Here is a 26,930-nt window from a genome sequence, read left to right as displayed (position 1 = left end):
CTGTCAAATAAATAAATAAAATCTTAAAAAAAAAAAAAAAAAAACCGTGCCGACTGAGCTGGGTTTTATGGGAGCAACTCCGGGCAAGAGTGCCATAGACACCATGTATGTGTCTTAATCAATATCCACTGGTTTTTCATTATAAGTACTTGTAAGTTTGTGTGCACATTTGACTTATTTCCTTCGTCTCAAGGTCATTGTTTTTGGCAATTCTGTCCAATTGCAATGTTGCTGTTTGGAGAGAGGGTTTATCAAACTGCTCACTTTGCCATAATCTGTGAGTTCTACTCACATCTGGTTTGTAACTTTTGAATTTAGATACAGCCTACAGACTCCTTCAGAAGAAGCATCTGTCCTCTGCTATACCAAATGGCCTGGTAAACTTCCCATAACAATTGTAATAAAAGTATCAGTTCCCCACTTTTGATCATATAGAATGGTACTATTTTCCAGGTGTGTATATGAACAATTTTATTCTTCTTTCTTCCAGTGCGTGGAAAATTAAGCATTAGTTCACAGATGATATATTTAGTTTTATGAGGATATTTTTTCTTTATGTATATGAAATAGTCACCTTTCATTCAGTCATGTTTCTCTGAGCAGCCTTTAGACAAAGTTTAAAATAACGTATGTTTACTATAGACAAGAAAGCAAGTTCATTTTGAACTTTTATACTTACTTTCTTTTCCATCTCTCTCCACCATGAAGAGGATTTTCTCTTTGCACATTCATATTTTTTCATTATGATCTAAGAATGTTTCAAATTTCAAATATCTTCATGCAGCACTGAAAAGTGCTAATGCCAGAATGGTTATAATTTGGTGGGCTTCCGACTAAAATGATTTACCACAGGATATAACTCTTCTGTTGGAGGTCTACTCTATGCACCATCATTTTTCTTAATTATTTCTGATATTTTGCCCATCATTCACTGACCTTCGAAGCTATTTATTTAAAAACATTCTCGGAAATTTCAGTCTGTAAGTGAATTGTCAAAAATAATTAAGAAAAATGGTGGTATATGCCCCTGAAACAGAAATAGATCTTTTCTAAAATGTTGCTGCTTTTAACAGAATTTAATTTAAAGTCATTTCAGGAATTATGACTTCTATTAACCAAATGATTCCAGCAAAAGTAAAAACACCTAGAGCTTTGGACTAGATAGTAAGAAAGAGAAAAGTGTTCTTCTCGTGCCTGCTATTCTTTCGAAATCCCTCATATTTCATGGGGGACCATCACCATGCTCACCTCACTATCACACACATTTATAAACATTCATGAACCTTCTAGCTTTTCAAGATCTTCCTCTATTATGTCACTTACATTTATTTCTCCACCAAATTGGAAAAAAAGGAACAAAAGAAAATTTTCCAAACCAAACTTTAATTCTCTTTGGTTCCTCTGTCAGGAGTTAAGACAAATATCTAACAAAGCCTGGTCCCAAGGAAATGGGTACCACTTACCGCCTTCCTGTTATAACTGGCAAGACATCATTGGATTTGGCTTCAATTATTTTAAATGCGACTTTCTTCAAATCTGAAATGCCAACAGCCATGTCCTCTAGCATTCCGATTTCATCACCTACACAAGGGAAAAGGAGCATTGTTACAAACATACTATTTAAAGAAAATGTCATTTGGTACTACATCTCCCTGCTGGGATTTGTTCTAGCATTTTAGTGAATGAGTTTCTGAATGCAGTGAATATACTCTAAATGCTTTTCCTCAGAGGTTGAAGAATTTCACCAGTGAAATAAGAGCCATTTCAGTGGACTCCAGCAGTCCAAGTACCCTTTAAGGGAAAAGAAAAATGTATACATTTGCAGGAAGACTACAGAGAAGTTTTAACTCCTTTAGGAAACAGAGTATCATGTAGCTGTCTTTCCCTTGACAGGCATGATATTTGATTTCTAGAAATAGAGATAGATCCACACTATCCAATAGAAATATAATGCAGATCACATACAATTTTAAATTTCTTGATAGCCATATTTTTAAAAGAGTAAAATTTATAAATATGAAATTAATATTAATAATATATTTTACTCTAACTCAGTATATCCCAAATATCTTTTCAGCTAAAAATCAATGTAAAATTATTCATTTTTTTTAAATAAAACTAGTTTTTACTAGTCTTTGAAACCTGGTGTGCATATTTAGTAGATATTGATTTGGACTAGACACATGTCAAGTGCTGAAAAGCCACACCAGGTTATGTATTAAATAGAGCAGTTCCACACATTAGAGATTGGGACTTTAAAAATCCAGTCATTGAAACTATGTTGGCAGAGAGCCTTTTATATTAAAAAGCCAGATGTCTGCTCAGACTCCACTATTCATACTCCATGAAATAATCTATAATTCCATTTTCAAAACATAATGGGGGTAAGGATATAGTTACAAGGTCAATGAATGCAAAGAACTGAAAGTTACATTATTTCTGTAATGCTTAGGTCATCAAGGTTTATTCCACATTTTTATGTTTAACTGCAGAATCTATAGATCAAATATCCTTATGAATGAGACTATGAGTTTAACATGTACTAAAGCGATACTCACTATATGTACTTAGCAGTCCTTCATACTGCACTATCAATCCCACTGTGTGAAGCTGCTGTAGGAACCCAGGGTCATGCAAACTTGTGTGTAATTTAATGATAAAACCACAAACTAATCCAGCAAGCTAAAAGAAAAGAAAAAAAGTCATTGAATAAATTGACTGGAGTCAGCAAACTTTAATTGAAAAATCCTTAAGATTTTTGAGGCATCACAGAATTAATTAAAATTTTTCAAGTATGTGAAACATTCATGAACTAGTGGAGGACATAGACAGTTTGGTTAAAATATTCCCTTTCCTTCTGTCTCCCTTCCTCCACGTGTAGGTCTATAAAACTCAGTTGTGGGTGTTGAGGCAGAAGGGAAAAGAAAGGCCCCCAGGACAAGCCACTGTGACAGACACCAGCCTCAGTGTCATGAGACAGGGTTGGCTGAAGGCAATGGAAGTGGTCCTGTTAAATCTTGCCTTTAAGCATTATTGCCCTGCAAACTTATTTTATAGACAAACAAAACATATAAGAGATCATTATGAGGCCCCGTCCTGGGATTCATTAGGGAGCTGTAGAAATGGGAGATGGCAAACAGATCCCTTCTACCAGTCTCTGCCGCCACCTCTGTGCAAGGCAGCCACCCCTTTCCTTCCACTGTGTGCTGTGTGGAGACCTCAGGGCAATTTAATATGATGACAGGGTGGGAGGCCTTTTCTTCCCTGATTTTCTGCACCATGAAACAGAGCATACATTTCAGAGACTTGGCCACCTCTCTGCAGAAATAAATCCTTAAGATTTCAAAAGCTGTTTCCATTCAGTTCATATTTATTATGGATTAGGAAAACTGATACTAAAACTCCAAGTAAGGAATCCCTTTAAAAAAATGAAACTACCAAAAGAAGACCTTTTAGCCACCCAGCCCCATGCTGTGCTTCCAAGAGGTACCTACTGCTTGGCTGAAGACGATGTCCCTTCTGAGCGTCAGCATCAAGCACTGGGGCAAGCTGTGCGCAAGTTCCTGAAGGAGCACGAAGGTCAGGGACTGCTTGGCTCGGCTTACCACTTCTCCCATGCAGTCCTTCAGGGTACGGATGAGGGGATACAGCTGTTCATACCAGTCCTCTGCAGGGAGGAAGGGGGTGTAAGAACAGGGGAACAGATGAAGGTCTCGGGGATGGAACCAGGTTATTCTTCTTAGTCAAGGTACACACACTATTAAAGATTCACAATGATTTGATTTGAAGAGGTCTGATCCAAATCTCTCTGAATTCCAGATGTCTGCCGTCAGCCGCCTTTGGATCTCTCTGCTGGGTATACTTACCATATGTACAGTAGAACTCCTCTCTGGCCTGCTCACCTCCAGTCTGGGGACTGCCTGTGGCCTAGTGGGTGGTGTCACCAAACTCCTTCCAGGCTGGAAACCAGTTTTCCTGGACTTCTATGATCTTCACATTTTGGGGACATTGAATTAGTTCTACTGTTGTAGAACCCACCAGACAGTCACTGTCCCCATGCCCTCTGCCTTCATCACTTCTCAGTCTTCTCTGGATCCATTACTATCCCTCTCCTTCCAGTCATGCCCTACCTGAACCTTTTCTTAACAGTGTCCCCAGAGTCCCTGGAGGGGACTTTCTAATCTAATAATTCCATCCCATCATAAACTCCCTCCCTGCTCTACTTTAAACATTGTAAAAACACTAAAGCGTTCAGAATAAAGTCCAAAAGCATAAAACAGCCTCCATTACCTGCTCCAGTCTCTCCTCTCAGAACATTCTCACTCGCAGTCTAGAGTCCCAAGTGGACTGAACATGTGTACTTCCCTGTCCTGCTGCCACCCACCCCCACCCCCACCTCATTTACTGAAGTTTAAGTTACTTACCTTTGTGCCTACAGTTCCTTTTCTTACTGTTCTAGAACTATCCACACACTATTTGCTCTGTAAGAAAGGGAGCTCACTGACAACAAGGAATTTATGTTTTAATACCCGAGCCTAGCATAGGGTCTCACATATAGCAGATATTCAATCAGTTTTATTTTTATTTATTTATTTATTTTTAAGATTTATTTATTTGGCAGAGAGAGAGAGACAGCAAGAGAGGGAACACAAGCAAGCGGAGTGGGAGAGGGTGAAGCGGGCTTCCTGCTGAGCCGGGAGCCTGTGGGGCTTGATCCCAGGACCCTGGGATCATGACCTGAGCCAAAGGCAGACGCTTAACAACTGAGCCATCCAGATGCCCCTCAATCGGTTTTAATTGAATGAGTAAAGTTACAATAAATATAACAAAAGTTTTTGGTTTTTATTTATTTATATTTTTATAAAAGATTTTATTTATTTGAGAGAGACCAAGAGAGGGGTGAGAGGGAGAGAGAGAGAGAGAGAAAGCACAAGCAGGGAGAGCAGCAGTCAGAGGGAGAAGCAGACTCCCCACTGAACAGGGTCCTGACATGGGGCTCCGTCCCAGGACCCTGGGAATATGACCTGAGCTGAAGGCAGATACTTAACCGACTGAGCCACACAGGTGCCCCATAACAAAAGTTTTTAAAGATATAGGCAAATATGAAAAAAATCAAGTTTTTGACAATTCAGATAGGCTTTCTTCAAATCAGGTACAAAACTGAAACCATCTGTGTTTTTTGTATGTCTAGATACTTGACTTGTTTCAAGTATATAATCATGATGTTGGCATATGATATGGGAACAAGTTATATTATATTTTAGTTTATTTGGAAATCAAAGCTCTGATAAATGTCAAATCCTACACATTCCAGACTGTGTGACATTTCATTAACAGACAAATAAATTAATAGTAGTATGGCAATGAAATTTAATAGAAATGAATGTATGTTGAAAATTAATTATAATTCAGGATCTGAAATGATATGATCTTCTCAGCACAAAAGTGTAAGTTTCACCATGAATGATGTAAATGGTCAATAACCAGTTCAAACCTTGGAAGTGTTATAGGGAATGATATAAACAATCATAATCACTATTGTACCTTATCTACCATCGCTTAGTTATTTTATGTTGTGTTGTAATAGACTAAATGAAATAAACCAAAATGGTTGAAAGAATAATTAATGACCCCAACTTAATAAAAAGATGCATTCTTGTTAATACTTTATGTAAATGCTTATGTGATGCTATAACGCAAAATACATAATGAGTTATTATTTTAAAATATTGTAGAATTACATGTTACGGTAGGAATAAAAAAAACACCAGACAAAGGGGAATACAATGAAGGCCTATTAAATCTGTAATCATTTAATGAAGGACTCACTTGTGGGCAGCCTACAATGAAATTTGGACAACGGTTCATTTAAAACAAGCATTGGCTAATTATTGATTTTTATGTCATAAGTATATGTAAAAGAGCATATGAAGGTACATAAGTCTTATTTTCAGAATAAAAGACACATCAGTAGACATCTGAAAGGAATAGTCCTTATTCTTATTTTTTTTAATATTTACATTCTTCTATCTCCCATTTCTCTCCCACTCTATAATTCCCAATATGAATGTTTACATACATATATTGATTCACTGACACATACGTATATACACTAGGAAAACAAATATTTCAATAAATTGACTGAGATTTACATCTTAGAAGAGAATAGAAGGCAGCATGATTTTGTTTTGCGCTTAGGTCTGTAGAGACCAGTTTCTATTCAACAATCTCCAACATAAATAAAGCTTGTGTGCAGTAGGTGGCGCTGCCTTATTAGGCTGAAGTAGAGCTAGGTTGTCCCTACTCTGTTCAAGTACCTGATCTATATGGCTTTATACATAGCTTGTGCGGGTAGTTTAGGAACCTTGCATCATACTCTCTTGTGTCAAGTGATCAGTAAGTTGGTCAAGGGTGTGATATGCGCTTCCTAGTTAGAAAGTGGAAAATTAACTTAAGGGCATACTTCTCTTGAAAGACACTCAGTGACAGCTAAAATTTAATATAGCTCTTGGTTCTTCTTGAAGATCTTTCTTTACACATTTCTTCATTAGCACCAGGATAATTTCCTTACCCACTTCAAAACCTATCCTCATACTTATTTAACCAGTTGATTCTTACTCATAAATTGCAATCACATAAAGAAAAAAATGAGTCTGATTTCTAATCTTAATAGAATTAAACTGAAAAACTGGAAAAAATTACACTAATATTTTAAACTTTAGGGGCATTGTTAGCTGCTTGCCTAATGTCAGAAATATTCAGTGTCTCCATCTACTATAATTATGTACAGTTTTTGTGGCTAAAATTTAAGGCAAATGACAGCATAATAAAACATTAATTCTAAACCATAAAAATACAAGTTTGTGAGTGAGGCAGAATGCCTTAAAGAGAGTAGGAAGATTCCTATAGAAAAATATAAGTGAGAAAGCTAACATCACATTTTTTTCTGGCCAAGAAACAATTTAAGTTGAGCAGATAGAGAAAAAACTGCACTGGCAAATGCAAATTGCAATGACTACAGGTTCTGGTCCCTGTTAATATTCACTCACTGTAAATCTCAGGTTCTCAAATAAACACAATGGTGTATGATAGGTCAAAGAAAGGCTGGAGTCAGTTCATAAATGGGCTTTTTGCTCCAATGAGCTTTCCAAATCATTCTCACAAAGGAACAGCAAATGCTTTAGTTTTCTCTTCAAAAATATATTTGGGAGGAGAATAAAAGGTACAGCTCTTGACAGTCTCAAGACCATTGTCATTTCCCCCTCACCTTCCTGCCTCTCTCTACTTCACAATTTCCATGGTACTTACTTTGTTCTCAAGATAAAGCCCATTTTCTGGTAGGGATGAACTGGTGTTCATTTTGGGCTATCCGGTCAAAATAAGAAGTCCTCAAATGCATACATCCAGTTTTCTGAGTTTAATTACTTCAAGTTTCAACTAAGATTTTATACAACACACACACACACACACACACACACACACACACACACCACACCCCAGTGAAGCTAGGTGGCTAGGGGCTCTCCACCATATAGTCACTTCACAAACACCTCTCTGGGAACTAACCGGCTCAGCAGACACTTAAGTGCCCACATCCTCAATTCTATCCCTCTGGGCTCCTTTCACTGACAGAGGGGAATATAAAGAGAATGTTTTATTGTCTCTATAAAAACTTGCTGAAACTCCTTAACCCTGAGACCAAAAAAGCAGAGTCTTTCCTTAGGAAAACATAAAATGCATGTGGCTTAGCTGAGCTTTTCCTGAGCTTTGTGAAGTGTCCTGGAAGCCATCCAAGCAGAGCCTGTTTTCCAGCCCTTTACTTGCTTCTATAACATATTCAAGTGACGCTCACTGAAGGATTCAAAGAACGACTGCCAGGTGCCCCCCTCACCCCCTCCATACGCCATCTATTTCCTGTACAGGATGTTCATGTCCCCTGAGCTCAATGGCTCTTATGTTACCCAGGAGGAAAATAAAAGAGCCAAATACCAACCAACTGCCGCAGAGCAGAATGCTTTCTTTCCAATTTCTGAGCCATTTTCTTCTCAGGTATTTGGTCTTCTTTGCTCATTTAAAATAATTAACTCCACACAAACTTACAGCCATTGTTATTTTTGTTATCACAAGTTTTCAGACACAGAAGAAAAGAAAAGCTAAAAGACTGCATGCCCATTAAACTTTATGCAAAGAGATAGAGAAGAAATGAACCCAGCTTTTAGGAATCACCTCAGTGAAGAAGATGCTCACTGTGAAGCTAAACAATTAGAACGGCCTCTAAGGAGGGTGATAAAATCCCCAAGGTTGTGAGAACAGAGACCAAATACATAACCAAGAGAGCTTTGATACTGTGCTCAAACCTCAGGTCCCACAGAAGGGCCAATGGGTTTGCAGTTCGGGGCTGGCAGTGGCAGATTTTGCTATCCCTGCTCAGAGTCCTTTTTGTTTTGATGGACCTATGTCCTATATCAGTCCACATACCACTACCCACGTGCCCTCTGAGTGAAGGTCCAGTCCTTCAGGCACAATTCTACAATCTGAACAGCATAACTTGGAGGGACTGGTCAATGATCAGGCTTCCTCTCCACATACTTCACAGCTAAACTCCTTTGTGTAAGACATGTGGCCATATTTGGTCATAGATCATGGACACCTGCCCACTGCCTCCAAATACCTGGACATACTCCAGCATATAGGCTAATGATGTGCTAGATGAATAATCAGGGAATTAAAAACACCCACTGAGGCCTGGCTGCCTTGAAATGTCTTCCCCAGCTACTCAGAATGCCCTCTGAGCCTTCCTAACCCTTTGGCCATCTTTATCATCCATCTCTTGGCTCCGGTCCAGGAATAAAAAAATCAATCTGTATTTATATTACTTTAATAAATGCTAACCTATTTTCCTTTTATCACTTTCCCTCCTTTCTTCATTGCCATCATGAGACACATAGTCATTCGTTAGCCAGAGACAACTTTTTGGAAGTGAGTCCTATGGGTGACACTTATATTTCTAACTCCTGACTGCTACTCTTAAGGGGCTTAAAATATAGAAGGGAAAGTAAGAGGTGTAAAGTAATACTTACCATATAAGGGAGTCTGATAACTGCTATAAAAGTCTGGGGACCTGACAAAACATGTTTAGAAGGAATAAGAGTTTAGAGGCAACAGAGTTCATCTCTGGTGAGAAGATCATATTCATTCACAGCTATATTGTTGGCTGAACATTTGAAGGGAGTCCTGTGCAGATGGAGTTCAAGGAAGCTGCATGGCCAGCAGGTAGTTAAACACCCAAAGAGCAAAGCTTTGTAGGATAAGTCTGGGAGGGGTGCATCATTTGATGATATCAAGTCCCATAAACAGATGTTATAAACTGACCAAAGGTTGTTGTATGGGGACTGGAAGGGAGGAGGAGAGGGGCTGACATGACTTAAGGACTTGGATAAGGCAAGAATACATGGAAATCATGTTGAGCCTGAAGCCATGAGGGGGAAAAAAAAAAAAAACAATAAAAAAACTTACTGGGTAGTTATCATAGCAGGGATAGGGAAAGAGGTAAGCAGGGGTAGGGAGGGAAATAAGAAGGTACAGACTATGTGTGAGCGAGAGCCAAAAGCTAAGACGTAAGGTCAAAGCTAGAAATAATGGGTATTGGTAGGGCAAACGGAAGCAGGGTTTATGGTGACCCTGGAGAAAGGTTGCACAGAGAGCAGTCTGTGCCTTCAGAGCAGTTTAAGGCCCCAGGGGTATTCACACAAAGACTAGACACGAATCTTAAAATACAATCATTATAGTGTCCACTGAACTATGGTCCAAGGTAAGTGACTGATCTTGGCACCTTCCAGATGTATTAGAAATGCGTATACTGCTCAATTCAAAACAAGCTGCTATGAGAACAGTGGCAACCTTTTCTTGTGTCAAGGGAATCTTGTTTGTTTAAATCCTGCCAGCCGAAGAACACAGTGTCATAAAACTTTCCAGTCTTGCTCTTAGAAAAATGGCAAAGGAAATGCATCAACCGATATCCTGGTTAAACTTCTCATTTTGTAGCACAAAGTGGAAAGCCTTAAGTAAATTCTGCTAAGACAGCTTCCAGGAACTAAATCCATTAATCAAACAAGCTCTGTATTTGTTGTAGCACAGAAGTTTTGAATTGGGGGTTATGATGAACCTGGAGGAGTCACACACTTGTATCCCTTGGGCATATTTTGCCTTTTGGCCTTAAAAAAACCTGTAATCTCAGGACTCTGGCCTACAAATATGCTGAGCATTTAAGAATAAGCTGCATAGGTCATAGAGCCTGATGATCTGAAATTACCAATACATCTGCATCAGAGAGCTCCTGTCATTTAAATTTTGTGTTTTGTGCCTTATCTAAGATTGAGAAGACAGAAGGAGTGGATATTGAGTCCACTGAAGCCTGAGTAGAGCACAGAAATCCAGAAAAGGGAAGAAGCAATGCACTTCTATCCTGAAGTGAACAAGGTGAACATAGCAGTTTTCCGGTAAACTTCAAGACCCATGGTATATACTGTATTATTTTTTAAAAATACTTAAAAAAAAGTATTTTAAAAAAAGTATTTTTTAAAAATACTTTAAAAATACTTCTAGAAAAAGAAATTCTAGAAATGCAACAAAGACTCATGTAAATAGATTTAACTTACAAGCACCGAGAAAGCAGGCAAGGGACCAAACACAATGTAAGCAATACTATTTCTCAGGCCATTCCATTCAATAATCATATGCCCCAATGTTCCCACATGGGAAATGTGAGTCACTTCTTTTTTTCCCTATCTCACTTTCACTGTGGGTATGAGAATCACCAGATTTATGATAAAGTTAAATAATTTTTCAAGTGTAATTTATGAATACACGGTAATTCTTAATTTCTGCCTAAGGTACAATTCTATAATAAAACTTTAACAGATATCTACAGGGTTGATTTTCATAAAGTTATGTTATAATATCACCAATTAGAGTCTAATAAAACTTAGCATTTTGTTAAAAGGATGACAGCAAAAAATTATCTGTACAGAGTTAAGATTAGTGATTTTTTTTCCTGGAAAGAACAGAAGCAAGACAGCATAGTAGTTAGAACAGGCTCTCAACTCAGACCACCAGGGTCAGAAGCCAGGCTCTGTCACTGGACTGGGCTTGATAGTGCACAAGTGTTTTCAACTTTCTACTTCTTCATCCATTAAATACATCAAATTATTTTTATGAGTGTTCCAAGAATTAAATAATACAGGTAATATTTTTTAAAGTTTCTGGCACATGTTAAGCAACCCCAAAATGTTAGCTATTACCTTAAAAAATTACTACAATAATAAATTAATTTATATGTCACCCAATGACTCCCCACCTACTAACCCTGTTGCTTTTGCTCTTCCTTCTCTCCTATTTCTGAAGATGAACTGTTGTTCTCCAGCTAAGACCAGCTCCTCTCACCTACTTGGAAGTATCACTCAAGCAATTCTTTCCCCTTCTTCCTACATTATCAATATTTCTTTGTTACCAGAGCATTCCGATTAGCACACAAAAAGCCATTTTCTTCCCATCTTTAGAAATGGCCCCCACTTGACCCTATTTCCACCCTATTTCTATAGCTTCCACCCTATTTCTCTGCTTCTTTTCATGGTGAAATTCCTCAAAAGAGTTGTCTATAGATAGTGTTTCTAGTTCCTTTCTTTCTCTTCCTCTTAACCACTCCACTTAGGTTTAGTCCTCATCCACTCTAGGGAATTCTCGTCAGTATCACCGGTGACTGTTACACTGATAAATCCAAAGTTACTTAGTCCTCATTCCACTTTCAGCAGCATTAGGCATGCTGATCACTTCCCCCTGGAATACTTTCTCACCCTAGATGTCAGGATATCATACTTTCCTGGCATCCTCCTACCTTACTGGCCATTCCTTCTCTAACTCTGTGGATGGTTCCACCATTGTTTTTGACCTGTTGACATGGGAACATCCCCAGTTGTAATCTGTATGTTAATTCCCTTTGCTCTGAACACTCAACTCTTTGTTGACATTATTCAGTCTCACAGTTTTAAGTACTATTTATATGTTGACAATTTTCAACTTTTTAATTAATTTTTAAAATTTTAATTCCAGTATAGTTACCATACAGTGTTATATTAGTTGCAGGTGTACAATATAGTGGTTTAACAATTCTATACATTACTCAGTGCTCATCATGATAAAAGTACTATTTATCAAAATTTGTGTCTTTAACCTGAACCTCTCTCTTGAGTCCCAGATTCTTATATCTTACTGCATACCTGAAATCACCATGTAAACTTGGCATATCCCAAATGAGCTCCTAGTCACCACAAACCCTGTTCTACCTAGTCTTCACCAACCAATAAATTACCATTCCATCCCTCCAGCTGCTCATGCCAGAAATTGTTCAATTATCCTTAACTCCTCTTTTTTTCTCATTCTCTCACCCAAACTATCAGAAAAGTCCATTGGCACTACCTTCAAAATAAGTACAGAGCCCAACCACTTTTTATCACCTCCACTACCACTTTCTTCTTGGTAGTCCAAGCCATAATCATGTCTCACCTAGACAATTACTTAGCTTTCTAACCAGTCTATACCTGGTTCTGCCTTCCCAACTATAGCCTAATCTCAACATAATCGAATAGGTATTAAAATTTATGTCATATTAAGTTACTCCTCTGTTCAAAACCTCCCGATTGCTCTTATTTTTCTCAGAGTCAAAGTCAAAGTCTATGCAAAGGTCCTACATGATCCTTTCTCCAAGCTGCCTGTATAAATTCATCTTCTACTCTCTTCTCTTCACCTTCTCTATTCAAACCAAACTGGCATTTTTGCTGTTGTACTGATGATGACAGGGGCACTACTGTTTCAAGGATTTTGTACTAGCTGTTTTCTGTGCTCAATATATCCTTTCCCCAGATATCCACATGGTTCACATCTTTTCCTATTTGTCTTCGTTCTAGTATCAACTTCTCAATGAAGCCATTGACCGCTCCCCTTAAATTTCAATTCCTGTCCACCAACAATAATCCCAAAGCCTTTTACTTTGCTCCATTTTTTCCACATTATTTGCTACCATTAATATATTGTGTAAATTCTCTTAATTTCTTGTATTAATGTTTCTCTGGGACAAGAATATGAACCTCAGGAGGGCAGGTTTTTGCCTGTTTTGTTCATTTTTTGTATCCTCAGTGTCTAAAATAGCACCTGGTACATAGTTGGTACTCAATTAAAATATGCTGAATTACTGAAAGAAAAAAAAATCACTCAAAATAATGAGGTACCTTTATTATCATAGAACAGTAGAAATGGAAGAAAGCCCCAGAACTGTTAGATGATCTTTAGTTTACCAATAAATTAAGGTCCAGAGAATGTAAGTAATCTGTCGGAAGTTATATAACCAAATAAGTAAATTGAGGACTTGCCAAGAATCTTGACTCTGAGCCAAGTGTTGTTTTGTTACATCAAATTCACTGCACAATTTTTAAGAGAAGCATTAATTTTCTGACTGGATATTTGAAAATTTCATAATCTATAATTATTATTGAAATTCTAGGTTTATAATAAAAATATATGTGGTATCTTTTGATTATTTTTTACTGTTTTTATGTTTTGTTTTGTTTTAGCTTGTAAGTATACTTTTAAAGGTTGTGGTTTTTTTTTTTTTTTTTAAACTATTGATCTAGGAATTTTTCAAAGCCTGATTCATTGATGTTTCTTTCCCAGTGTAATTCTAAACTTTTATGTGTAGAAATTCATGACATTCAGGAATATTAATACTTAAGCCCTTTGATGAAAATGATGTTTTGTGCTTGGATCTTTGCACTTTGCAAAATAAAAGACATGTTTCATGTTATAAAACCACTGAAATAATTGTCTAATGTTGAGTATAAGTTTTGATAATATAATGATTTTCATGTATGTATGCATAAATATTCACTATGTTGAAAATACTCAATAATATCAAAAATACCTACCTATGCATTTCTTGTCAGGTAGCAGTTATAGATCAAGGTAACTAGGCTTTTATTTCACACCATTGGCTTCTATTACTTGCCAAGAATTATGTCAGGTTCTGGAGATTTAAGAGCAAATCACAAATACTTGGCATATTTCTCAGAGAGCCAAGTCTAGTAGAGGAGATAATATTTAAAACAGCATTTATAATAAAATAAATCGGAGATTCAGAGGCTGCAAACTAGTGGCCCATGGGCCAGCCTTATCTGGTCCTCAAAGATATTTTATTTGGTCTTCCTCATATTTTGACAATTTTAAAATATCAATTATTGACCTTTTAAGAATTTGGATGTTTCGTATAAAAATTCACATTTACTTGAAAAATCAGAAGATACAGAGATTTTAGTTTCAGTTTCCTTTGTAGGAAGGATTGGCTAGAACGGGAGTGGTGGCCCTTCTTTTTGGAGGGAAATATATTGTCCCAGTGTCTACCCAATTCACTTGATTCATTCATGTTAGCCTCTATGCTGCTTGAGGGCCTTTGTACTGGAAACCCTTATAAAAAGCATGACTACATAATTTGCAGAATTCAATGAAAAGTTAAAATGTGAGAGACTTCCATTCTCAAGGAGTAAACAACCTTTTTCCTTTCTTCCTCAGTGGTATCTCTCTCAACCTGTCATGGTGAAATTCTATTTACTCTTTCATGTCATGCTCCCTTAGGCTCAGTGACACATGTATGCAGAGACTCAAAGGTACCCAGACTGACTCTGAGTATTTCACCCCTGCACCCAGGCCCTTTGGTAGGTGAGAAATGGGACAGAAAGAGGTCATTGGGCTGGGGCTGGGATGGGGAAGCTGGGCAGGGACTGGAGAACCTGCGAGGCAGAACCATAGGTGAATCGAATCTTAAAGCTCCAGGCACAGCCTCCATTGCCCTATTGGAATTTATTTAAAACACAAAGATACAACTTTTAAAAATGCAAGATGGTGATTACAAAGCATTAAACCCAGAGCAGAGGGCCCTGCTGTGTGCAGGACCCTGTCCACTTGCACTGGGACAAAGCTGTATGAAGAGGCAGGTGGGGGTCTGGGCATTTAGGGCTCTGGAAAATCAGCAGAAAACTTAGCAAACAAGTGAAGTAGTAGATGCGACTAATATCTAAACACAAAGGCAAGAAAATCCACATGCAAAACTGCTCTTAAGATCTAAGCATATCTCACCAACAGTTACTCTAAGGACTCAGATTCTTGACAAATTAAATCAGGAATCACTTTGCATTTGAATCCTGCTCAGATACCTACCAGTTCTGTAGTCTTAGAAGTATTGCTTAACTTCTTCATCTATAAAATGGGGATAAAAATAGAACCTCCTCAACAAGCTTGTTGTAAAGGGGGAGGCAAGAATGGCAAGGCTTGGCAAGTGCTTGTCACAAAAATGTGAATGCAGTAAGGTTTGACTAAGCAATGTGATTATTTTCTCTCTTGACACCTTTGTTTGATATCCAAGTTGCATTTGATTTGTACCCCTTAGTTCTTCCTACTCCTTAGCTGGAGGCAATGTCTACAAGCCAAGGCTCTGTTCTATGGATTTTGCTAATTTTGTCTTATTCTTCCTGTTCTTGTTTATTCAGTCTCCTCTATCTATCTGCTAATGACTCTCAAATGCATACTCTCTCTTCTAAGTCCTTTATCTTGTATACTCTGTCTTTGGAAAACCTCTGAATATCTTCTTTAAAATACAACTTGCTCACCCACAAGCCAGCAAGGGCAGGGTGATGACTACATGTATTCCTGGGTACAATGCCTGGCACAGGGTAGATGATCAACAAATACTGAATGAACTAAAGGATCTTCTTCTCTGTCTTCTAACTAACACAAATTTAGTGTGTGTCTTCCATAAACTTAAAGCCATGAACCATTTTATGTGTAACTGTGTTCATTAATTAATCCTTAATTACTTCAAATTTATTAGGCAGATAACTACTCTGGCCAACCTAAAATAAAACATAAGAAAGAGATTGGATTCAAAAAAGTGATTTGCTAAACCCTTCCATTTGTTCCTATTTGGAAGATGGGGCACTTTTTTCAGATGACACATTTTCGGCATAGGAAGCCACTGACAATTTGTGATAAATTATTGACAAATTCTTGGTAGTTACCAAACAATTATGTTAACAGGAGGCAACCAGAGATAAAGTAAAAGGTGTATGTGAATTCTCGGGTCCCACTAGAAGATATGAAATGTACCTTGTAAGCTAAAAGAAAATTACGAAGCAGGAAAGAACATAAGTATCAATGAGCATGAAGCTCTAACCAGTGGTAAGTAAACAAATGCTATGATCTGCGTTATCTCCTTTGTATGAGGAAGCAGTGATGGCATGAAACCAGCATGGGCTCACTGAGAAAAGTTACATCAGAGGAATTTCATCTCCTTTTTGACAGGACTGGTAGCTGAGCAGATTAGAAAGAAGTATTCAGAGACGGGGCATTTCATGGTAACCTTGTGAAAGACAGAGAAATTCAGGCATGCAATATCATGAATGAGTGAATGGATCACTGCTTCAACACATATCTCCAAACAGTTGTGATTAACAAGAGTATTTCAGTGCATACAGTTTTTTTTTTTTTTTTTTAGTGATGTGCCTCAAGGATCTGTATTTATTTCTGTTTTCCCATCATTTTTTATGTATTACTTGTGTGAATGAACAGAAAATGTTTGTAAAATGTGAATAAAATAAACCTGAGCTGGATAGTAGATATGATGGATGAAAGAAATAGGTATTTATCTGAGTGTACTAAGAAGTGTTGTATACTGCAGTCTTGGGTTTATCCATCAATCACATCAGTAGAATTGAGATAGACCATGTGTTAATCTCCTTGTGTCCCTACTTTTTCACAATGTCTAGCACACAGTGGCACTTAAATATTATTTGAATCTTGAAAGCCTGAAGGATAAGTCAAATTGAGCAAGATTTATGGGTATCAATGAAGTTAGTAGTAAAAAACTTGGCTATCAAAACAGCTAGTGTGAACTTAGATATCATTGATAGAAAAATAGATTCTAAAAGTAGGAAAGTGGTCCTCCTCTGTTACTCTGGGTTTGATGCTATTCCTTTGAAAAATGACCAGAAAATGGCAAAAAGGACATAATGGTTGTTTTCTGATTTGTTAGACTATAATGTGGAAAAAGGAAAGTAGATTTGTTCTGTTTGTTGCACAGAATTAGATCTGGGCCAGTGGGTAAAATTAAAGGAAACATATTTAGATCAACATCTGGAGTATGCCATTCTAGAAAATAAAAAAATGGTTTTCTATCAGTGGAGATGTGTACCACAGCTAGGTGAAAACTGGCAGATACTATAGGTAAGCTTCTTAACACAATTTAGGAGGTTTAATTATGTAATGTTTAAGGGCACATTAAAATCTAAGATTCTAATATTCAGTGATTTTTATCTTTGAGTTTTCAGTTTATTATGAAATTGAAGGCAAGTGGTCCCATGCATATAGTAGATGGTTTTAATTATGTTTGAGTATAGGGAAGTAAAAGAAAAAAACTTGTTCATTAAGAAAACATATAAATATATATATAAGCCATGTAAGTTTGAAAAGGTATTCCACTATTTGTGTTCAGAACAGCAGAGAATGTTTTATTTCCATCAGCTCTATTTATATTAGTCCTGAAAAGAGATTTATGAAGATATTTTGTAAAATCCTAGATCTAAAACAAATGAAAAACTCTCAAAACTACAGATTCAAAACATTATTAAATAAACATACTGCAAAAGAAAAATGTGCACCTTAAAAAATATCTGCAGGTTATAAACATTAAAAAATGGAAAAAGGAAGCAACAATTCAGAAGACCATCTGTTTAACCATGATATACATATATGCCAGCAAAACAAACAGGAATTACAGCTAAAATGTAAAAATAAAAGATGATAATGAAGAAAGAAAAACTGACTGTCATAGGGTTGACTTACCCTATAAGATTTCAAAATATATCCCAACATAAAACATAATAAATAGTCAAAACCACATGAAGAGAATAAAAATTCCATAAATTGACTAAAAATATTTGCAGAACATGGGGTGCCTGGACGTCTTAGTGAGTTAAATGCCCGACTCCTGATTTTGGCTCAGGTCATAATCTCAGTCAGTGTTGTGAGATTGAGCTCCATGGAGGACTCCTGCTGGGCACAGAGTCTGCTTAAGACTTTCTCTCTCTCTCCTTCTGCCCCTACTCCTCCACTTACACTCTTGCTCTCCCTCTCTAGAAAAAAGAATTGCAGAACTTAATATAGCAAGAAACAAAATAAAACTGATACAACATGAAAGAATCACTAATAAGTGATATGGTAACAAATGCATAGCAGTATTTATTACATCATACATTCGTATAAATTCTGGATGACTCAGTTATTCACTGAATCAATTCATTTATTAATCGTAAAAAGAAAAGAAGAAATGGTTTTTCCATCCCAGATATGAACTGGGGATAAAACTGGAGCTACTGAAGAAACACATTTTATTATAAAAATAATATTTTGAAATATAGTATTAAGTTTTATAATGTCAAACTTCACTAATAACTAGATAAATTATTAAAAAAATACAAATTAAATTACAATAAATTACAGATTACAATATAATGTTTCTTACCCAAGTGGCATGAAAATAGGGAAAATATTTAAGGCTGGGAAGACTCTGGTTAAAAGTGTGCTTGTAGATACTGCTGGTGAGAGTACCTATTGCTAAAAAGAACCATCAAAATGTTCCTACCCATTGGTTGGTTTCTATGTGTTATTCTCTAATAGAAGAAATCAGAGTTCCTTGAAAAATGGCTTAACCTAGGGCTGGGGCAGGAGAAGTAACAGCTGAACCTAGACTACCTCATGGTGCCAGAGAGAAGGGGAATGAGTAAAAAAAGTAAGGGAGTAAGTAAGAAAGAAAACAAGGGAGTAACTAGCCTATGGGTGGGCAACCTGTTAGAAGGCCACTGAAACCAACCTGAAAGAGCTCCTAATGGCTAACTCCAGAACAGTTTGAGCCTCAAATATATATTATTATAATATTATTAGATTATAAACTAAAAAATAACATACATATTCATGAATCTACACTGATATGAATTGATAATTGTAAAAATGCATGTGTGGGAGAGAAGGGATAACTCTTCCTTATAAAATAATTCCACTTCTCGTGATCTGACTGGGGAAAATATCAAGGATATAGTAGAAGACTCCAACATTCAAAGATGTGTTACATGTTAACTCAGTGAAATTATAATAATTACATTTCTAAAATAGTGGTTTCTCTTTCGATGAATTCGTTTACAGTCACTGTAATCTCATTTCCAGAAAATGCTTCTCAGGAAATATCCATTATATAATGATATGCAGGATATCAAGAAGTACATCTATATTTACAGTGTGTACTCCAGTTTTGTTACTCTGTGTGTGTGTGTGTGTGTGTGTGTGTGTGTGTGTGTTTGTGTGTACGGGTAAACATCAGGTATGTTAAAAATGTTTCTCTCTGATTGAAATAAAAAGATAAAACTCATACATAGTCCTATTTGTTTACCCTTGCAAATTTTCTAAATTCTTATTTTTCTAATAAAATTTAAAACTACAGGTAAATTGGGGCACAATATAATTAGCAAATGTGTATCTCAAATATCTTCATCTGAAATAGTTTGGGAGATAGTGTAGGTAAAAACATGACTTTTCATTATTCATTTGCTTTATATCAACCCAAAAAAACCCACTGTTAATTTCTCTACTGCATTGCTTTATGTGACAAAAAAGCAGGATAGAAACTGAAAATGCTTTTTTCCTAACTTTAAGAAGAAGTCTAAAACAACCATAAGTGTTTTGTTAGTATATTATTATTACATAATGAAAGTAAATTATTGTTAAATGATTGATTAAGCTAATCAATCCCACTCCAACTATGCAGTAGCATCCATAATCTATTCGTAGTATCCTTGAGCACAGATTCATCTGTAAAACATCTATTTGTAAATGTTATGCATCTTCTTTTATGTACCGATGTCCTCTCTAAAACATGAACTCTATACACAATTGTCTAACATGTAAAATGTTAACAAAAGCTTTAACTTTGAAATTATTTGACAATATGATATTAAATCATTATTAGACTAAAGTGTGTATTTCATTTTATACTTTTCAAGTGTTTTATCTCCTGAAAATGTTGATAACATAAAAAAGTATGCATGAAATAAATATGGATCATAAATTGAAAATAAAATCACTTAGAGGGCACTATGCTAAAATTTGACTTTAACCATCCACAAATCCCATCTAGCTGTGAATTCTACATTGACAGCAGCTTCTGTCTGGTTTTAGACTATATTCAGACAATGCCTCACATTCAAATGAAAGTGATTCATCTAATCTTACCAAATATTACCTACCAAATATTTTTACTCTTTAAAATGTAATTTTGATCCCACAGAAACAACCTTCTGATAAAATACAAGATATAGGTAAAATATATAATTTCAAATATTCTAGAACTCTTGTCAATGAGAACTTTTGGGGAACATCAAAACAAATATGGCAAAATTCAGTACCTCTCATCTTATTTCTGCTAAAAGAGTATTATGCCTTGAAAACCCATCAATGGACATAACAAGCCCCTAACATGATTTCAGCTTCCTTACCTCATTTTCCAGAGCTCAGCATATTGTCTGGCTTATGGCTGATAGTCAATAAATGTTCAATTAAAGAAAATTGAAGTATACTACTTCTTTATGACATCAGTTATGACAAGCTTTCACTTTGATTCATGTAAAAGTTATGGGGCTGACATAGAATATGACTGACATTAGATCCATTAACTAATAAAACTGATATTATTAAAAAAGAAAATCCCCATATATAGTTAAACTAAGTAGGTATAAACATAATGAATATTGGTATAAACTTTTCCATGTGAATGTACTATAGAAGATGAGGACCACCTATAGTAAGAAAATTTTAATTTATAAACACGATTTAGAAATAGTTCTACTGTTAATCAAGTAAGGAAAGATTGATGTTTCACATAATTAAACTCCTGGTGAAAATGTGAGTAATGAAAAATCAGGAAAACAAATTGGGAAAACATAAATTTAATTTTATAAGTGTCCATATTTCCTTCTGACTCATTTTCTTAAAGTAACAGGAAATGCAGATTTCAGAAGAAGACAGTAGGGCAACACTGGGTATTCTCTCCAAACACTTAAGTTACCAAAAGGGCTGGGACTACTTTAACAGCAGTTCTTACCACTGTAAAGAAATGCAGATATTTGTCTGGGTTTTTGTCATCAAAATTAATCAAATTAACAACAACAACAACAACAACAAAGGTGAAAAAGCCATTTATAGGGACACAACCATAGTTAAAATTTGATTATCATATTTTCTGGTCAAGCTTGTAATAAGCCATACTTTTGAAAGTATCTATATATCTGTGTCTACCTATACACACATATAGACACCCACATGTGTATGTAACTATGTTGTGTGTATACATGTCTCCATGAAAACCGAGACTTACTAATACACCCAAACATATTCTTCTTATATGGAACCAAATCTTCTTAATGTCTTTGAGATAATTCACGAAAAATACTCCCCAGAATAAGGTAAAAAGCATTTTATCATACTGCATTCTTTTCAGGAACCATTGTGTAGACTGCGTCCTGATATCCGTAGAAGTTTCTAGGAGCTTTAAGAGCAGATGCTTGTTTTGCTTCCTAAAAAAATTTGGAGGACTGTGTCAAAGTAGATTAAACTTGGTCAGAGTCTTTAAAAGAAAACACTGTTCTTCTTTCAAGAAGGTTTTTATGTAGCAACAGAAAAAAAAATGAGCATTGCAAGCAGTTCTGAAAACACAACTGAGATGCAATTTGATAAATAGCCTCCTATCATCCAAGCCAGAGCAGTAGAAAAGCATGCTATCAGCACTTTCATCAAAGGCACTATTGACTCCTCTTTTTCTATCTCATTTTATCATGACTTTCTCATTTTGTTTACTCAGTCAGTGGTTGGGAAAACATGACTCCTTACCCCTTGGATGAGTTATGATGGGGTCCACTAGAGAGGGGTCCTTTTCTCCATCTTTGCTGCCGCCACCACCACCTTCATTGGCGCCATCTCTTTCAATCAGTCTATCAACCATGGCAATAATGCAGTTCAGGCTCTTCCCCACGTTGGCCCACACCCTATCCTGAAAAGAGCGTAAGTATCACTACCCATTTTTATTGCAAAAACAAGATAAGGCAAAATCTGATGGATCCATTTTAGAGAAGCAGGTAGAGGAAGAATCCTAAGAAAGCAGACTCAGTGATTAATTCTAATACTCCCATTCACTTGGACAGACTATGAATATATAAGAAGAAATCTGTTTGATCTCAATAAAGCAACATTTCAGTCCTATACATTTTTTACTTGGATCATTATTTTTTCTAAGTCGTAAAGCAACGATGAAATACTGTATAATATTAATCCATAATTGAACACAAACTACGAGATTTTAAACTGGATGTATCTGTTTCTCTTACCGAAACTTAGTAGGAAAGAAAAGACACACTTTTTAAAGAATAGTTATAATTTGCATTCAGTCTTCTTGTTTTTCCTTTTTATTGTGATAACACACAGAACATTGTTTACCATTTAACCGTTTTGAAGTGTACAGTTCAGGGGCATTAAGTACATTCACATTATTATACAATCATCACCACAACCATCTCTAGAATTTTTCATTTTCCCAAAATGAAACTTTTGCCCTTTCAAAATGAACTCCCCACTCTTCTCTCCCCTGCCACTGGCATCATTATACTTTTTGCCTCTATGGATTTGACTGCTCTAGGTAACAGAAGTTCTTGAAGTGTGGTCTTTACATCACCTTTAACAGAATGATCCAGAGAATTAAAACACAGATCGTCGGCGCCTACTAAGTCAGTCAGAACCATTACGAAGAAGGCACTCTAAACTGAATTTTGACAAACTCTTCGGGTGCTTCTGACCACTCTAAATCTGAGAACTTCTACTCAATATTATGTGCTATGGCCATTAACGTCACTTGGCCGATTTATTTCTTAGGAAGCAGCCCCTACCACTAGGGGGCCTCTTTGTCACCCAACTTGACAATTCTGATTAGCATTCATTTTTGTTTAGGGCAATTCACAACACTAAATTCTTTGATTCATAAAAGTTGTTATTTCTTAATAAAAAATTTAAATGTAGTTATCATTATGGTAGCCTCTCATCCCTAGCTTCCCTTTGTGCTCTTCTCTCCATATCATTTAGATGGAGTCACTGACTCTCCAAGGGTGATGGCTAATTTTGTATGTCGACTTGATTGCATCGCAAGATGTCCAGATAATTTGGCTAAACATTACTTATGTGTGTGTTCATAAGAGTGTTTCTGGATGAAATTGACATTTGAATTAGTGGACTCATAAAGCAGTTTGTCCTCCCCAGGTTGGGTGGGCTTCATTCAATCCACTGAAGACCTGAGAGAGAGCAAAGGTGTGGAGGCAGTCAAGATGTGATCCTTCTTGCCTGATTGACTGAATCAGGACATTGATCTTCTGCCCTCAGTACTCCTGGGTTCTTAGGCTTTCAGACTTGGACTGGAATATATATCACAGACTCCTCTGGTTCTAAGGCCCTTAGACTCAGACTGAATTATATCACCAGCTTTGCAGCTATACCAGCTGCACCATCTCCATCAGGTTGGAGATGGTATAGCTGGTGCGATACCATGCGATATGACTTGATTTTTGCTCAAAATATAAGGTAAATATATCGCACCAGCTATACCATCTCCAGCCTACAGATGACAAATCTTGCAGATGGCAGATCATGGGATTTCTTGGCCTCCAAAATTATGTGAGACAATTCCTTATAATAAATAATATGTATCTTATTGGTTCTGTTTCTCTGAAAGACCCTAATATATATATTAGGTGTATCTTACATATTGCATAAGAACCAAAGGGATTTATGGTGCTTTTCTTTCATCTTTCTCTGTAATAGAGCTATTTCAGAGCTATTTGGGGTAGCACTTAATGCAAAGAGAATAATCAATTAGTATTTATGATTGATAATAATATTTTATTTCTATTGGTAATTTTTATATTTATAAATTATAAATATAACTTACTTATATTTATACATATTTACTTATATATACTATATTACATATAATATATATTTATATATAAATTATATATATTTATTATATAAATTATAAATCAATTAGTATTTAATAATTGATTAGTATATATATATATATATATATATAATACTCCTTAGTAGTTTATACATTTTTACCCAAATGCATATTTTTATCCAAGTTAATTTTACTAGTTTATAAACATAGAAACTAATTTTGGGTAAAACAAATCTAGGAAGAAAGAACTATAATTGAGTTTAGATTATTGGAGGATTGTCTTATAAGGACTAAATTAGTTGAATAATATAATATTAGTTGAATAATGTAACAAACAGATATGGAAGTGTACAGATATGTATACTATAGTTGAGGGGGAAAAGTAGAACATTCAAAGTTTAAAAAGAGAAGTTCGAGGTCCACCTACATGACATGCTACCTTGGGAAAACTGCCTCATTTCTGGGGAGCTACAGTTGGTTCATCTACAGTTTAGAATGCCCTGCTGACCTCACCATGCTGCAGTGGGAGCCATACAACATAGTTTCCATGAAATTGCCTGGAAAACTATTATAATTGGCAAAATCATATCCTATTTTTGCTGGCTTTCCTAAATGAATCAAACTTGCTTTTCATCACCTTATAAATCCAGGGTGTGAAGTATGCTAATAATCATAAATAATCATAAAAATCTTTCCTCTAAAGGCAGATTTCTTCCACCAAAAGATTACAAGTACTTCCCCTCTAAGGGAAACTAAGACACCAGTCACAACCATAAATTGCTTTATGCCCTGCCTGTTGTCTGAGAAATTAGGTGCAGGTGCTCCTCAGCTATGGTCCAGGAGACCTAAGGAAGCTCACTTCTTCTGCGATGAAACGTGGGGAATGGTAAGCAAACTGAGGTCCTGACATCATTCATCCTAGGATTTGGTGAGGAGCTTACATTTCAGACCACAATAACAAACTTACTGGTCCCTATTCTGAATATGGCTTAATTTCCACCAGCAACTACATCTTTAAAGCTGTTGAATGGAAAAAATGGCGTAACTCTCCCAGTTAACACTGGGAATAAACACTGTTATTAAGGGGGGGAAGGGCAGAGGATTATTTAATTTTCCAGATTAGCTTTGCACATTGGATAAACTCTCAACTCTCCTCTTGTTGCCCATGTTGGGAAAAACCTTATATTTTGAGCAAAAATCAAGTCATATCGCATGCTACATTTCTTATATAAAGTAATATAAGGGGTTAACCAACTTCTTTTAATTACATTTCCAAGGGCGAGAATATGAGAATATATAAAAGGATAATTTTGCATTCTAACCCTTTTTTGTTCCTCCTTTATAGATAATTTGGGCTATAGGATTATACTCACAGAAATAGTCATCTTTGCAGTCAGTAGAGAGACCTTTATTGACATTAGATGCAGAGTGAAGTATGTTCATTGGATGAGACCAACAACCATATGGTAAGAGGTTAGGTGGCAAAGAGCAGAAGAACATTTAAGTCATTAAATACATAGGGGACACATAAGCAGGGAAGATGTTTGCTGGGGGTAAGAAACAGAGCAGTATTTTATGCAAGACTGATAAATAATTCATACATAATCAAATTTTTTTTTATTGAAGACACACTCAGTAGGAGACCCCAAGCAGACTCAAGCTGGTCTTTATGTTTTGGAGAGGAAATCCTGCCCGGCTGGTGGGGAGACAAGCTGCGTTTTGTTGGTCACTGCTTCTTTTTCCTTTAGGGCATCTACAAAGTAGATTATAAAGTCATTGATTTGCATTGTTGTCTCTCATACCAGTCTAGGAGTTGTTTGAGGGCTGTGTATTCATGACACTGAACAGGGTCTGGAGGAAAGGCAGAGAAAGAGAAATGGAACAAAGGAGAGAGGAGAAGAAAGAGGACTCCAACCCAGAGGCAGATTGAGAGCTGCTATTTATTTTCACCTAGTATATGAAATTAGCTAATCTACCTTCAAAACCACCACAGAAGATCAACATTATGGACTCAGTCTATAGAGGTGAGGAGACCTTAGATTAAGAGATGTTGAATAAATTCCACATTAAAATGGGTATAACTAAATTAGAAATTCTACTTGGTTTTGGAGACTTGATTATTCCTCTAGGATTTCCCACAGAATAGTGGCACACAGTAGGAATTCTTTTTTGTGAGATTACTAAACTCTGGGGACAGGCTAGACAGAGGAAGGTCAGGAGAAGGAGCCACAGGAAGAATCAGGAAGAGGTGTGTGTCACCTCACATGAGCAAGAGTATGTGTCAGTTATCTGAGACTTGAAAATGAGTCCAATGGCAAATCACTAAGAGATCACTCTGAAAAGGACAGTCTGGTCACATTGTGCTCTTAAGTTTGAAATCAAGAGGGTCATACAATCAAGGATGGAACAATCACTTAGCTAAAAGGTCAATGAGCTTGGGTCAAAGGACATAAGTGACTAACATAAAGAGAGGACAGTGTCAGCATCAAAACCCAAAATCTACTCATGTGACTGGGATACAAAACAAGGAAGAGGCTATAGGGAGGGAAGATAATTAAATTTCTAGGAGATAATTATTAATTATTCTTAGCAAAATCATTATTTTGAAATTAGGATGATAAAATGGGTAGGCAATATTCTTGAAAGGAAACCTTGAATATCTGATTTCTCCCCTAAACAAACCATTTTGCATAATACTTCTGTGAAAGCATTCACACAAAGGAAAATGATTGTCAAAAATGCATTCCAATTCTGATAATTTTCACTCATGAGAACAGTCCTTGTGGAA

General features: G+C 36.2%; 1 protein-coding gene across 6 annotated transcripts in view; it reads right to left on the bottom strand.

Moving 5' to 3' along the window:
- The window catches only part of INPP4B (inositol polyphosphate-4-phosphatase type II B), an 807,880-nt gene that overhangs the window by 86,281 nt on the left and 694,669 nt on the right, over window positions 1-26,930 (bottom strand). For all 6 annotated transcript variants that reach the window (XM_032857097.1, XM_032857105.1, XM_032857119.1 and 3 more), the window contains 4 exons: window positions 22,033-22,192; window positions 3,495-3,667; window positions 2,559-2,682; window positions 1,464-1,581 (listed from right to left, as the gene is read on the bottom strand). In XM_032857097.1, coding sequence (XP_032712988.1) covers window positions 1,464-1,581; window positions 2,559-2,682; window positions 3,495-3,667; window positions 22,033-22,192 — 575 coding nt within the window. The remainder of the gene's footprint in view (window positions 1-1,463; window positions 1,582-2,558; window positions 2,683-3,494; window positions 3,668-22,032; window positions 22,193-26,930) is intronic.

The sequence above is a fragment of the Lontra canadensis genome, unplaced genomic scaffold (assembly GCF_010015895.1).
Source record: "Lontra canadensis isolate GAN:19392208 unplaced genomic scaffold, GSC_riverotter_1.0 scaffold1, whole genome shotgun sequence".
Classification (NCBI taxonomy): domain Eukaryota; kingdom Metazoa; phylum Chordata; class Mammalia; order Carnivora; family Mustelidae; genus Lontra; species Lontra canadensis.
This window is presented reverse-complemented; position numbering and strand designations above follow the sequence as displayed.